We start from the raw sequence: 16,067 nt of genomic DNA, 5'->3' as shown, positions 1-16,067 counted from the left end.
TAATGGTCCTGAATTTTTTAATATTTCTCAATTGGTCCATTTCACACTTTATTTTTGCAGATTTACATTAAGTTACAAGGTTTAATAGCTATAATTAAACATATTAAAAAGGATATAAACTATAGAATATTGATTCACTAAAATTACTTCTATTTAAATGTTTGTAACTATTATGATCGATAGAAAGAAATATGTAAAATATCGTAGTATATTAGTCTCAATTAGTAAATATAAAAAATGAAAATGTATGTGAATATAGAAAAAATATGCTAATACATGAATTACTTTAATTCTATTTTTAACACATTTGAATAGATAGAATTGACTTAACTTACTTATTATGTTAAAGTCAAAATTTATAGACATAATATTTAATTTATCTTCAATATAAATTAATACACATATGTCAATTATTAATTTGGTATTTTATTACATGATATTGAGATCTACCTACCATTTTGTTTTGTATTTTACTTGATTTATTATTATTATTTTTACCATGAGATAATTAATGAATATGACAACTAGTTCACATCCTCAATTCATATTCATTCGTAATATTATTTTTAGTGAAAGAGACAAACAAAATTATGTCAAATCAAAAGGATCAATACAAGAAATTAGAAAAGTGGTAAAATAAAAAAGGTGACTTCATTTCACTAAAGGTAAATTTTGTTACGTCAAGATAAACATGCTTTAAACTCATCTAAAAGATCATCTTTTATTATTATTATATTTCTTTTCTCTATAAATTAAAATATATTAAAAAGATAATAATATTTTAAATCCATAAGATTATAACATTTGTCAATTACCACTAAACTAAGACCTGTCATAATTTTTTACGGTTTAAATATGAATATAAAAAGAAAGTGTAATTTTATGTTAGAAACAATCCATAATTATCTTTTCTGAATAGTCATATACCTTTTAATAATATTGGTGATTTTGAGATGAAAGGATCAACAATGATATTGCAATCTATCATAAAATAAATAAATAATGATATTGCAACCAATTGGATATATAAGTATAATTCTAAAGCCAATTACCTTGAATATCTAATTTTCTATTAATTTTTTAATCTTAAGAATATTGATTTTTAAGATATGATTAATTGCCTCTTCTTTGGCGACATGAACTTGTTTTAATTAATTGAATAGAATTGTAGATATAATGTAAGGATAACTTTATAATTAATCATTTAAAACTTTATGGGAGATTAGATAATTGTTTGGTAATCATTTGATTTTTTGTTTTTGAAAATCAGGTTTATAAACATTATTTTCACTTTCAAATTTTTTTCTTTATTATCTATTTTTTACCCATGATTTAAGAATCAAGTCAAATTCTGAATAAAAAAATAGCTTTTAAAAACTTGTTTTTATTTTTGGAATTTAACTAAGAATTTAACTATTATACTTAAAAAATATGTAAATCATTATAAAAAATGAAATAAAGTTAATTTTAGAAAACCAAAATCAAAAAATAAAATAGTTACCCCACAAGATTTTAATAAATATTTGTTAATTCACTTTCTTTTTACCTATCCTTTTTTAGGCAATTTTTTTTTACATATCTTAAACAAGTTTTTTCCCTGCTTCACATATCAAATCAAATCAATTTTCAAATAAATCTATTTTGGTAGTCAAGTTTGTTGTATAAAACATCCTCCTTTTCACACTCTCTAAAGCCAACGTTCCACAATTTTTTTTTAATAATATTGACAAATTAATTTTTTTTTGTAATGTACATAAATACAATATCTAGTTTTTGGTATTACTGCTAACTTTCTTTTATTAAACTTACATATTTAAAAAGTTTATAATCCTAAACTAATGACATAAAACTATGTACGCTCGATCAATAGTTCAGAGGTTTGATCTCAGTCTACATATTTTTTAATTCAAAAGAACAATAATAATAAATCGATAAAATAGAAAAATCAATATAGAATTCAAATTTAATAATAATATTTTGACTTATTACTAGTAATTTTTTTATTTTGATTAATTTCATACCACCATAATCATTTAAATCGAGTATAATTACATATGCAATGTCATATTTAACAATGATAGAAGAGAGGATAGCTTTTGCATGTTGACGATATCTCATAACAAAAAAATAAAAGAGTATTTTTTACGATAAAAAAAAAATTAATTTATATAATTTTTATAAGATACATGTATCTTTTATATCATGTTTTAATTTTCACACATATTTTTAGCTCTATGGAGAGTGTTTCACTCCTACAAGCTATTTCCATTTGTTCATGGCCAAATTGGTTTGTTTGAAGGGAAATGATCCTTTTTTCTCCCATAAGCACTCTTTCACCATAAAAATTTTGTCAGCCAAAGCTAAGTAAACAATGATTGAATTACTCTTTATTTTCCTAACTAATTCATATCTATGTTGGTCAATCTTAACAATATGAGAATCGGTATAAAAAATCTTGTTTATGAGAACTCCTAATTCTCAACTCGATTTAACCCTAAGAATTGGGTTAGACATGAATTGTCTTGAGATCAAATATCTTGAGACAAAAATAGGTTCTTTGTCTCAAGATTTGAACATTCCACAAAAAAAGACGATTAATCCTACTTGAATGTTCTTTCAACACATGAACTACAATATTCAAGAAGCTCTCTAGCTAAACTTGAAGGAAAAAGATCAAAGACTTAGTTCAATTCATCGCTAAAACTCTACTAAAGCAACCTAAAGCAAGATTTTAATTAGTCTCCCAATAAAAACTGTAATACAATTTAGTAAAATGACAAAATTATCCCTACTTAAGTGACATAAAAAAGGATAAACTTGAAAAATTACTAAAATTATATTAAAATTATTAGATAAAATTTAAATAATAATTTGATGCTTAGACGATTCATATCATAATTAATAGTTTGATATCTGGATGGTTCATATCACCATATTAAATGAAATTATCGAGCTATGATCACATGTCATGATGATTTAGCATATTGGTTGCAAAAAAAAAGTTTGAAAAATAAGGAGTCAATTTCTTTTCTATTTTTCTTCAAAATAGAATAGGTACATGACACAAAGATTAAATACTATGACACATGAGAAATGTCTTGATTATTTGAAAATGGCAAGGTTGGTTATCATCACAAATGTTAAGGTTTATTAACTATTTTTCTCCAAAATAAATAAATATAGCATTGCGCGTGGAAAAAAGCGCGTTTAGTGGCGCGTGGTTCTGTTAATTCTGTTAATTTTTTTTTTTTTTTTATTTTAATTTATTTTTAAGATGCCATTAACGCAACCTCAAGTTTTTGCACTCTTCTTCTGATGTTTCGTTTCCTCCATTTCAGTTTCATCCTTTAATTTCTTCCCTCATTTTTACATTTTCTTTTTCGTTATATCAATTTTTAATCTCATAGCCTTTTCTCTTCTTCTTCTTCATTATCACCACCTTTTCAAAATGCCTTTTCTTTTCGATTTTGTTCTTAAAAGTTATCTCTGATTCACATTTTTATTTTAAAAAAAGAAAAAGAAAAGTTGTTTCTGATTTGTTGCTTACATGTGCGCTGTCTTCCTCTTCTTCTCCATCGGCTCATAATATATACGAACTTCCCCTTTTGATTTCTTCGTCTTCTTCTTTTTGCCATTAATGGGGAAATAAAGCTTTGGCCTTTTTTTCTGTATAAATAAACATGTGAGTTCATCATCCTAGAGTTTTTTTTGGGGATTCCTCTGTTTTTCATCACTCATAGGTACTGGGATTTCCTATCTTTTTGTCTTTTTGGTTATTTTGATTCCAAGAATTTGGTTTCTTGGTTTTTCTATTCTTTATTTTTTGAGGGGTAAAAGGGAGAATGGGATTTGGTTTAATTTGATTGGGCATTTTTGTGTTAGGATTCATAAGTGAGAATTGGAATGGGATTCAAGGAACCAAAGAACAGAGTTTTTCTTCTTCTTCTTCTTCTTTGGCCCGTTTGTTTCAATAAAAAAGTGACAATTGTGGACGAAAAATGAGATTTTTCGATCTGGGTTCTTCAGAAAGCGAAGAAAAAAGTCTAATTTGGTGATTGGAATTGGAAAGAAGGGAGAAAAATCGCCGATTTTAATGTCGGAATCAAACAGCGCGCCGTCGCAGGCGGCGGAGACAAGTTTGCCGAGGAAGAAGATGACGAAGCAATTGACTGGAAAAAGGGATGACACTCCATTGCATTCCGCCGCGAGGGCCGGAAATCTAACGGCGGCGATGGAAATTCTGACGAACACCAAAGAGATGGAATTAAAAGAATTATTGGCAAAGCAGAATCATTCCGGCGAAACGGCTTTATACGTGGCGGCGGAGTACGGATACGTGGATTTGGTAAGAGAAATGTTGAAATACTACGATCTGGCTGATGCTGAAATCAAAGCAAGAAACGGATTTGATGCTTTTCACATTGCAACAAAACAAGGCGATTTGGGTATGTTTAATTTCATCTCAAATTTCTTCGTCTTCCATTGAAATTAAACTTAATCAAAGCAGTTCCTTATTGCAGAGATATTGAAAGTTCTAATGGAGGCTCATCCGGAATTATCCATGACTGTTGACATATCGAACACGACAGCATTGCACACGGCGGCAACGCAAGGCCATATCGAGATCGTAAACTTTCTATTGGAAGCAGGTAGCGGATTAGCCACCATTGCTAGAAGCAATGGCAAGACTGCTCTGCATTCTGCAGCTAGAAATGGGCATTTGCAAGTGGTTAGAGCGCTCATCACGAAGGAGCCGATCGTGGCGACAAGAACGGACAAGAAAGGGCAGACGGCATTGCAAATGGCGGCGAAAGGGCAGAACCTTGAGGTTGTGGAAGAGCTGATCAAGGCGGATCCATCCTCTATGAATATGGTTGACAATAAAGGCAACACTACCCTGCATATAGCTGCAAGAAAGGGCAGAGCTGAGGTATTTCAATGAATTTCCAATCTTATTTTGCCATCATTTTTTAGGTTTATCAGAGAAATTTCGGGTCGAATTCGGATTGAAGTTTCATGTTTGTGAACATTGTGAAGTGATAATTGAGATTCATAACTCATCCTGCAAGAGAAATGTTAAGAAATTGTCAACAAGAAAAACATAGAAAATGTAAATAGTAGAGAAGTGTTACTACTAGTCTATGGATAAAGAGAGAGATCGGTTTTATAATTAGAGAGAAATACAGATAATACAGATTTAGAGACACCAATAGAATTAGAGAATTTATATAGTGCAAAACACCAATAACATAAATACGCTAGATGACAGAGTTCGAAAACTAATGCATCTAACAAAATTTTTAGTAGCAATGGTTCAATGCTATTGCTCGGTTCTTCAAAGAAACATAAAGCATATGACCTTTTTCATTGCCTTGTATAAGATGAGTTTGAGAACATTAATTTTGGTTATACTTTGTGCAGATTGTTAAAATGCTTCTAAGGCACAATGAAACGAACATGAAGGCGGTGAATCGGTCAGGGGAGACAGCTCTCGACACGGCGGAGAAAACGGGGAACCCGGATATAGCTCTGATTCTAAAAGAACATGGTGTGCCAAGTGCAAAAACAATCAAACCAGAAGTGAAAAATCCAGCACGGGAATTGAAGCAAACAGTAAGCGACATAAAACACGAAGTACATTACCAATTAGAACACACTCGACAAACCCGAAGACGAGTCCAAGGCATAGCGAAACGCCTAAACAAAATGCATGCCGAGGGCCTAAACAATGCCATAAATTCAACAACTGTGGTTGCTGTTCTAATAGCCACTGTGGCATTTGCAGCCATTTTCACAGTCCCTGGTCAGTATGTTGATGATCCAGAAGACATACCGCAAGGTTTCTCGCTTGGCGAAGCGAATATCGCCCCGAGAGCTCCATTTATAATCTTTTTCATCTTTGATTCAATAGCCCTTTTCATATCTCTAGCTGTCGTGGTAGTTCAAACTTCAGTTGTGGTTATAGAAAGCCAAGCCAAGAAGCAAATGATGGCCATTATAAACAAGCTAATGTGGCTTGCTTGTGTGCTTGTTTCGGTCGCGTTCTTGGCGCTTTCGTTCGTTGTTGTCGGAGAGCGAGAGAAGTGGCTCGCCATCGGCGTAACGCTCATAGGAACGACCATAATGGCCACGACGTTGGGGACAATGTGCTACTGGGTAATCAAACATAGAATTGAAGCATCAAATCTCAGGAGTATAAGGAAATCTTCAATGGGGAGAAGCAGATCAAAATCTTGTTCCCTTTCAGTCATGTCTGATTCTGAGATTCTTAACAATGAGTTCAAGAAAATGTATGCAATTTGAAACTAATCTTTTTTCCTTTTTTTTTTCCCTTTTAATAACCCTCGAGAGAGTTTTTGGCTATTGGCAGACAAATTTTCCTTACACTTTTTCATGGAGATGATGATGATTGTACCATCTTCATCTTCTGCAACTACTCACTAAAATTTCTCACCGACTTATATAAAAGACTTGATTTGTACATATATTATTTTCTTCATTCTCTCTAATGACACATTTGCTCCTTAATTATTACATTACCATCTCTATTTTTATTTATGAATGGCTTCAAACAATTATGGTTCTCTATTTTATTGATCATTATACAAAGTGAATTATCCAAATACAAAATTTAGGGAGAAATAGCTCTTCCTAAGCTCGAGGCATTACAATAAATATAGTATCAAAAAAAATTTAAAAAAATGTTTAGATTGGAATTTAAATTCTGAATCTGCTACCAAATACATATAAGAAAACATAAAGTTGAAGATCAAATTTGCTGGGAATAAACTTTATCCTTTGGACTTCTAGTTGCTCTGTTTTTTCTTCACTCTATTGTATTATTTTGCTTAATATCAAATGAATGCTACAACCCTTCCTTTATACAAGTTTGCCCTAATTCTTACAATAGTAACGATACAAAAAGGAATAAGAATATAACAAGTGGCACACTATAATTGATGAGTGGTAAACAAATTTTAACTACCTTGGTGAGTCATCCCTTCTTCCTCCATCTTGGTTTTTCCTTTTCTATTTTTCATTTCTTCTCTAACATCCCCCTTCAAACTAGAGAGTACTTCAAGTACTCCTAGTTTGGCTCGTAATGTATAGAAGTGTGTGTTGTTGAGTAGCTTGGTGAGACAATCAGCAAGTTGATCGGTCGACGGTACATAGCGAATATTGATGTGTCCTTTGAGAACATGGTCTCGGATGAAGTGAAGATCAATTTCGATATTTTAGTTCGAGAATGAAATACTGGATTTGCAGCTAAGGCTCCTGCTCCTAGGTTGTCACACCATATAGTAGGTCTAGTATTGGACTTTAATCCCATCTCACCTAGTAGTTGTTGAAGCCAGAGGACTTCGGAGGTGGCATGAGCAAGTGCTCTATACTCGGATTCAGTGCTCGACTTTGCTACCATGGCTTGCTTCCTCAAGGACTAGGACACGATGTTATTTCCCACAAAAGTACAGTAGGCTGCTACTGACTTTCTGTCATCTAGGTTGGATGCTCAGTCGGCATTCGAGTAGGCAGAGATGTGGAGGTTCGGGCTCAGTTGGAAGTATATTCCATAGTGTTTTGTGCCACTGATATACCGAAGCACCCTTTGTGCCGCTTGCCAATGAACATCTGTTGGGGATTGAAGGAACTGACTGAGTTGATTGACAACATACGTGATGTCTGGCCTTGTGTGCATTAAATATTGAAGGGCTCCTATGGTGCTTCGATATATAAACGGTTCAGACAGAGGTTGGCCAGCAACTTTATATAGTTTGCAACCTTGAACTGCTGACGAGAGTACTGGTTTCACATCAGACATATTAAGCTTTTGTAGTAAATCATCAACATACTTTGACTGATTTATCAGAAGGCCAGATTCAAGATAGTGTACTTGAATTCCCAGAAAATATCGAAGTTGGTCGAGGTCTGTAAGTGCAAAATTTATGTCCAGTGTTTGTACGAGACATTCAGTAAGTTTAGTATTATTACCTGTGACTATGACATCATCCACATAGACAAGAAGATATATTAACGAGCCTTCCTTGTGGTAGATAAATATAGAAGTGTCGGATCTTGACTGATAGAATCCCCACTGTTTGAGAACAAAGCTGAGGGCTGTATTCCAGGCTCGTGGTGCTTGTTTCAAACCATATATTGCCTTGTTCAGCTTGCAGACATGCTGTGGATACTGAGTGCTTACATAGCCCGGTGGTTGGCTCATATACACTTCCTCAGTTAGTCGTCCATTTAAGAATGCATTATTGAAATCAAATTGCCTCAACATCCACCCGTGTGTTATAGCAGCATTGATGACTACCCGGATCATTGATGACTTCACCACAGGGCTGAATGTTTCAAAGAAATCGACTTTATGATGTTGATGAAAGCCCTTTGCTACAAGTCGGGCCTTATACCTTTGTATTGTTCCATCCATGTTCCTCTTGAGGCAAAATATCCATTTGTTCCCAACAACATTCTGAGATGGAGATGGAGGAATGAACGTCCATGTTTTATTTCTCATCAGTTCCATGTATTCTTCATCCATCGCCTTTTTCCATTGAGGGGTTGCAAGTTCTATGTTGACTTTGGTGGGCTCTATTTGAGACCAATCAGTTGCTTTGCTTGTGAACCAGGCCTTTGGTTTAAAGATGCCAGCTTTTGCTCGAGTGATCATAGGATGAGTCGGAGCAGGTGGGGGGCAGGTGGTGATGGTTGGTTGGGATGAGTCTGCAGAGGGTGAGGTAGAGTGAGAATGTAATGTCTGAGGCAGAGCTGGGCTGATATGGTCTTCAGAGAATGTTTGAGGCAGGGTCTCAGATGGGTGTTGGTGTGATGCATACTATTGTGAGGGTGTCTATTTTGTGAAGGGTTATGTTTGGTCTAGTTGGTAGGCTGGTTGTGCTTGAGGGAGAGTTGGTGATTGAGGTAGGGTATTGAGGATTGGTTGAAGGCTTATTTTTTGCCTGTGCGATTGTTCTATGCGATGAGTTCTGAATGATCGTATTGTCTTTTGGCTGGGCGATCGTTCTAAATGATGGAGACTGAAAAATCATATTGCCTGGCATCTGGGCGATCGTTCTACACGATGGGACCTGAACAATCGTATTGTCTTGCATCTGGGCGATTGTTCTACACGATGGGACCTGGACGATCACATTGTCTATCATTTGGGCGATCGTTCTCTGCGATCATGTTGTCTCAGCAATCGTTCTCTGCGATCATGTTGTCTCAGCGATCTTTGTATCTCTTGTAGGGTCTGTTGTCTGGACAATCGGACTAAACGATGGTTGTTTAGCGATCGTTGGCCCGGTCATCTGGACGATCGTGGTGCACGATTGATTTGCAAACGGAAACTCTTTTTCATCAAACTTCACATGTCTGCTTGTATAGATCCTGCTTGATAGACTGAGGCATCTGCATCCTTTGTGGAGTGAGTTGGGACCAATATACACGCATTTCTTCGAGTGTAATTGGAATTTTTTACTGTGATAAGGCCATAGATATGGGTAGCAGGCACACCCGAAGGTCATGAGATTAAGAAAATCAAGGTTAGAACCAAATAAGACGGCAACATGTGATTTACCTTGCAAGACTGACATGCCATTAATGAGTTAGGCAGCAGTGGAGAATGCCTCCCACCAAAAGTTTAAGGGCATGGATGCCTGTGCAAGCAGCGTGAGCCTTGTTTCTATGATGTGTTGATGCTTGTGCTCAACCTTGCCATTTTGTGCTGAGGTATACAGATAGGACTTTCGAATTGAAATTCCTTTGGATTGGCAGAGATGGTGTATTTTTTCATATTCTTTCCCATTATTTGACTGTAATTTCTTTATTCCGGTGTTGAATTGAGTTCGTATTAGTTGTAGGAAGTGTTGAAATGTTACCAGTGTTTCACTTTTCTGTTTAAGAGGATATAGCCATACATATCTGCTGTGATCGTCTAAGAAGGAAATATAATATCGCTATCTATTAGTAGATTCAATAGAAGTAGGCCCCTATACATCAGTATGTATTAATTCAAGTATGTTAGAAGCTCGAGACTGAGAATGAGGAAACGGTAAGGCAGATAACTTTCCCAATTGACAAGATTGACAAAACTCATTTCCTTCATTTGATTTAACATGCAGTTTACATTCTCTAATCACATATCCTAAGGTTTTTAAGGATGGTTGTCCTAGTCTCCTATGCCAAACAACTCTTGATTCAACTACATTAATCCTCACCACTGATAGAATTAAGGCAGTTGACTTGTTATTTTTGTACTGAGCTGATCCTCAACCTTTTGTAGTCTCATGTATCACTCCATCCCCTTGAAGTCTATATAGCCCTCGGTTAAGCTCCCCTTTCAGCAATGTTTTGCCCGTACCCTTGTCCTTAATGACACAAAAATCAGTGTGAAATTCAACAACCATAGCATTATCATGGGCTAACTTTGATATACTAATGAGATTCTTGGCTATGTTAGGCACACACAAGACATCATGCAAGATAAATTCATTCCTTCCATCAGACAAACAAGATTGACCAGTGTGAGATATATGTAGTCGTTCACCATTACCTACAGTTACCAATTCATTACCTCCATATTCGGTTGGATTATTGATATTGTTGTAGTCTAGAGTGACATGGTTGGTAGCCCCACTGTCTATGTACCAATTTGGATCAGTTGCTGTTTCTGGTGTGGCCATGAAGAGGTTGGAGGGCTGAGCTGCCGTGAACAAGGCAGTAGTGTTACTGTTGGGGCTGACTGACCCTTGGTTTCCTCTACCTTGTCCAGTCGTGTGTGAATATTCTTTGTCATATCAATGATAACCCACTAGGGCTGAGTGACCGTACTGCCCACACACTTGACATGTTGGTCTGTTTGAGTTATCGTTGCAGCCTCTTCCTCGACCACGATCATCTCCTTGTCCATTAAATGAATTGTGACTGTTGTTACTGCCTTTGGAGCTATTTCTCTGCTGTCGACTTCCATTATATGAGGGATTGAAGTGTGGTTTACCACCATTTGGATTCCTGCTGAATGCTACATTGACATAGGGTTGTTGTGCAAAAGAACTATGTGTTTTGTTAGAGTTTTGATGCTCCAATCGTTTTTCATAAGACAGTAACTCAGATTGCATATCTAGCCATGATATACCTGGTTTACCTTGGATGCCTATTACCACACGGTTGTATTCTTCATCTAGACTGAGAAGGACTAATGAGATGAGGGCTCTTGTCGACACAGGGCTGCCGGCTTGTGCTAGATTGTCGGAGTGAAGCTTCATCAGTTTGAGGTACTCACTCATCTTTTGGCCTCCTTTTCTTGTCTGTTGAAAAAGTTGTCTTAAATAATCTTCTTCTGCTCTTGATTGAACTCCGAAAAGCTCCTAAATAGCCTGCCACAATTCCTTGGTAGTTTCATATCCCATGAGTTGAACAACCACATTCGATGCCATCGAGTTGTACAGCTATCCCAACAAGAGTTGGTCGACTGCAAGCCATGCTTCATACTGTGGGTTGAGTGATCGTTACTATGATGAACTCACTCTGTCATTGCTGGCCACTTGAGAACTTGAAGTCGCTTCAAAGGTGGTCGAAATAAACAGTGGTGGGCAGGGTATCTGACCGAAGAGATGAACTTCGAGCTTGTAGCTCATGAGGATCGGCAACGTAAGGGTCTTCCACAGCATGAAGTTCCCTCGTTCAAGCTTTGTGGTGGTGAGTCGATTCAGCAGTTGATTAAGGGGCGGTGTGGTGAATTTGACAGGTCCTGTGGAGGTGTTGTTTTCGGTAAAGATGGCGTTGGCCATTTTTGGCTTTGATACCAAGTCGAAGATTGAATTTGCTAGGAATAAACTTTGTCCTTTGGACTTCCAGTTGCTCTGTTTTTTCTTCACTCTATTGTATTATTTTGCTTAATATCAAATGAATGCTACAACCCTTCCTTTATACAAATTTGCCCTAATTCTTACAATAGTAATGATACAAAAAGGAATAAGAATATTACAAGTGGCACACTATAATTGGTGAGTGGTAAACAAATTTTAACTACCTTGGTGAGTCATCCCTTCTTCCTCCACCTTGGTTTTTCCTTTTCCATTTCTCATTTCTTCTCTAACACATAAAATATTTTCATTGAATGCCTTTTCAGATTGCCTACCGATTATGCCCTAATTTTCTCTAAAACTTGTAAAATTTATATCAAACCATTTTTTCTTTTTCCAATTATAAAAAAATAAGGTATAGAGATATAAAACTTCGATCTCAAGAGAAGGACGAATAAGTATATTAGTTACTCAGCTCTCGATCAATCATAAATAAATATGTAAATCTGACACCATAAGGCAGGATTTGTATGCCTTTATTTTATACACCTAGAAATGTGTATTACTGCTCTTATAATTAAAATGAAATGAATTTGAATTCATTGTTTTGTGTTTGATCTTATTTGCAGAATTCTGTATCAAGATATTATGGATTCCAAGGTTGATTTTCTTTTATTTAATTTCTTGCAGCAATTGAAATCATATGAGGTTTTCAAGGTAAATTTAATTTCTTAAATTCTTAATCATGTTTTTCATATTTGGTTATCATTGTTCTGTTTCTTCTTTTGCTAATTGTGTTTCTTTTTTCGTGCAATTGGTTTTTATAAAATTATAATAATTTGAAGAATTCGAAAAAAAATTAATTAATTTTCAATTGTCCGTTATTTCAGAAAATCAATTTTTAATTGTTGATAAAGTTCTAAAAAGGGAAATTTGAAATAATGTTTCAAATCACACTGCTATGACTTTGTCTATGACATTTTTATTCAGATTACTTTTTTTTTTTTTTTTTTTTTTTTTTTTTTTTTTTTTAAATATCAATTATAACTGCAAAATAAATATGCGTGAAACATATAATTTTACCAATTCAATTTTAAATTTTTTATAAGTAAATCAATTTGGACTATGATCTCAATTAGTATTTCCTTTGAAAATCGTTAATACATCAATCTTAACGGTCCATTTTGTTAATCTAACAATTGAAAATTCTACACATGTGTAAGAATCAAGGTTTAAAATACTATATTGACGAAAATATCGAGATCTTGATTTTAAGAAAATTTTGATGAAAATAATCAATAAAATATGAGTTTCAATAGATATTTTGAAAAAATTATAAAAAAAAATTTTTAATTAGTAAATAAACATTTTATGATTTTCAAATAAGTTAATATAATAATATGTTTATTATTTATATTAGTGTCATTTTTATGATTATTTTATGTGTTTTGTGAGTTTTTTACGATATAATGAAAATAACGATTCATCCCTCATGTCCATGTCGAACACGTGAAAACGTATAAATTATCCATGGAAATATTGCCATTTCGACGGAAATTTAATACTATGGCAAGAATAAACAGTTTTCAAAGATAATTTTAATAAGTTGTCTAAATTGATTCACTTATGACAATTTAAAAGTTTAATTGAAATAATTATAAGTCTCACATGATAAATTTCAAACAAAGTTTGAATGATAATATAAATGGACATACTAAAATTTAGGGTTTAATTTGACACAATTATTAATTTATAATTTCAATTGACACATTCCAACAAAAGTTCTAATTGATTATAATAATAGAAAAAAAAATCTAATGGACAAGGAACACTACAAGAAATTGCACTTCTCTCGACATCCAAAATTACCGAAAAATGGTGGAAAACGCATCGGGAGATCCTTTTCCGACGACGAATGGATCGTCAGGAGTTTGGTCGGGAAGAATCTGTCAGAAGTGGAACTCCTGATGCAAGAAAGGGTCCATCGGGAGTTGTTCACGAACTCCCGATGCATAGAAGAGCCCATTGCAACGGTTAGTATATGTTGTCGAGAGTTCTAGGAACTCCCGACGGGCTCTTCTATGATGACCCACTAGTGCGTCGGGAGTTCTAAAACTTCCGACAGGCTGTACCATTCGTCGAGATTTAGGAAAACTCCCGACAGCCCAATTATGCGTGGGGAGTTCCTTCGCTGGTTGAATATTGACTTTTATTTTTTTTAATTTGTAATTTGTAATTATTTTAAATTTGATCTGAATAACTTGTAAAGCATCACTAATCAACTCAAACAGATTCATATAATAAATAAAACAAACAAAACGAAGTCCATACTATAATAAATAAAAAGAAAAGCTACAGATAGTTTATAAAAGAAATTTGTCTTCAGAAATACATGAGAGAAATAAGATGAAAACAACGTCAAGAAATATGTCTTCAAACAGAAAAGAAAAAAACGTCTGGAACATAACATCTTCAACAATCGTCTAACCTCATCTCCAAACAGCATCCTATAACAAAACAAAAACATTTAAATGTCATAAACTTTCAGAAACAAACAAAACACTCAAAGTTCAACTTCAAAACGAGTATCAGGAAACTCAACCCACCCTCCACAACATATTCAAACATTTATAAACATCCATAAATACACAAAAACTCCAAGTTCAATGACAAAACGAGTATAACCAAATTCTACCCACCCCTCACGACATTCCCGACGCTCATAAACATAAAAAACACACAAGAACCTACAAGTTCAACTCAAAAACGATTATAATCGAACTCTACCCACCTCCACAATATTCAAACTTCATAAACACCAACGAACATACAAAAAACTCAAACTTTCCCCCAAAACAATCTAAACCAAACTTTGACCCACCCCCCGCAACATGTTCAAATATTCATAAACATTCATAAACACACAAAAACTCCAAGTTTAATGACAAAACGAGTATAAGTATAACCTAATTCTACCCACCCCTATGACATTCTCGATCCTCATAAACATTAAAAAAAAGACATAAAAACCTATAAATTCAACTCCCTACCCACCCCCACAACATTCAAACTTCATAAACAAGAACGAACACACAAAGAACTCAAACTTTTCCCCCAAAACAATCTAAACCAAACTCGACCCACCCCTCACAACATGTTCAAACATTCATAAACATCCATAAACACATAAAAACTATAAGTTCAATGATAAAACGAGTATAACCAACTTTACCCACCTCTCATGTCATTTCTGACGCTAATAGATAAACATACAATAATGACAAAAAAACACATCAAAATCCAATTGTTTGGCTACATGATAGCCAATAATTCTTTATCATAAAGCTACTAGTAAGACATAACTACTTTGCTACCATAGCTGCAGGATAGCAACATATTAGACAACTAAATAATAAAGTAATCATACCTAATTCGATGGCCCTCCTCTTTGTGATCATATCATATCTTCAAATCATTTTTTTAGTTATTCCATTTGTCTTGCATTATCCTCTCTCATTTGTTTTTTTAACGTTTTTAAGTTCTTTAATCCTCGACTGAGATTGTTCGAAATTGGCTCACCTCTCTATTCGTTTCTTGAGTAGATGACAAACTCGATGAGTTGCTATCCCTTCTTGACTTAGGTTTAGGGCCCCAACCTAGGCCTTTTGAATATCTAGATCGTCTACCCAAAACCGTCTCACAAGTTTCATCCCCTGTTAGTGGTTAGGAACCTTCTAGAGTGGGGTTGGATTGTAATTCTAATATTTGATTCTAGACATATTAATTAAATATGTAAGTACGAGCGACTGAAGTTAGAAATGAAAAACAAGATGAAAGTAAAACAAAAATGATTACATGTGCATTTTCAGCTACCTGATTCATGAACTTTCCACCTTTAGAGTGTGTTTCCCTAAATAGGTCAACACGTCTTATTTCTCGACCTTCATTTTCCTGCAGCTCTGATTGAATTTACAGGATTAACTTTGATTCGCCTACGTGGATCAACGATAATTTCTCTCTATTCTTCGTGTTCTTCTTCGACGTTTCCTATATTCGAACGAAAAAAATAAAAAGATATTCTATAATAGTAAATGAGATAAATGATACATACCCTAAATTATTCTAACCTAAACGCTTCACTCTCGAAGCGGTCACACAAAAAATACCAATCTTCTGATCTATTCTTAAGCCAGCTAGGCAAGTTGGCACGTGTTTGCTCAGGATTACCACATTTACTATAATGTCTGTGCAAATCTA

The 16,067-nt window shown here is 34.4% G+C and overlaps 1 protein-coding gene across 3 annotated transcripts; it reads left to right on the top strand.

Moving 5' to 3' along the window:
• The first annotated feature begins 3,324 nt into the window (after positions 1-3,324).
• Positions 3,325-6,485, top strand: LOC120088731 (ankyrin repeat-containing protein At5g02620). Of its 3 annotated transcripts, XM_039046163.1 has the most exons (4): positions 3,325-3,740; positions 3,883-4,445; positions 4,521-4,930; positions 5,422-6,485. In XM_039046163.1, exons 2-4 carry the CDS (start codon positions 4,094-4,096, stop codon positions 6,301-6,303), a joined length of 1,644 nt encoding a protein of 547 aa, XP_038902091.1. In that variant the 5' UTR covers positions 3,325-3,740; positions 3,883-4,093; the 3' UTR covers positions 6,304-6,485. The 3 variants fall into 3 exon arrangements, with proteins under 3 accessions (XP_038902091.1, XP_038902090.1, XP_038902092.1); XM_039046162.1 differs by having other exon boundaries at positions 3,325-4,445; XM_039046164.1 differs by lacking the exon at positions 3,325-3,740 and having other exon boundaries at positions 4,229-4,445; positions 4,508-4,930.
• Positions 6,486-16,067: the final 9,582 nt, after the last annotated feature.

The sequence above is a fragment of the Benincasa hispida genome, chromosome 10, assembly GCF_009727055.1.
Source record: "Benincasa hispida cultivar B227 chromosome 10, ASM972705v1, whole genome shotgun sequence".
Classification (NCBI taxonomy): domain Eukaryota; kingdom Viridiplantae; phylum Streptophyta; class Magnoliopsida; order Cucurbitales; family Cucurbitaceae; genus Benincasa; species Benincasa hispida.
The sequence above is the reverse complement of the archived record's forward strand: the minus strand, read 5'-3'. Positions and strand labels throughout refer to the sequence as shown.

Coding starts and splice junctions, on each gene's coding strand:
- LOC120088731 (XM_039046163.1), top strand. CDS start 4,094: ATGTCGGAATCAAACAGCGCGCCGTCGCAGGCGGCGGAGACAAGTTTG. Junction 4,446..4,520: donor AACAAAACAAGGCGATTTGG/GTATGTTTAATT, acceptor TCCTTATTGCAG/AGATATTGAAAGTTCTAATG. Junction 4,931..5,421: donor CAAGAAAGGGCAGAGCTGAG/GTATTTCAATGA, acceptor TACTTTGTGCAG/ATTGTTAAAATGCTTCTAAG.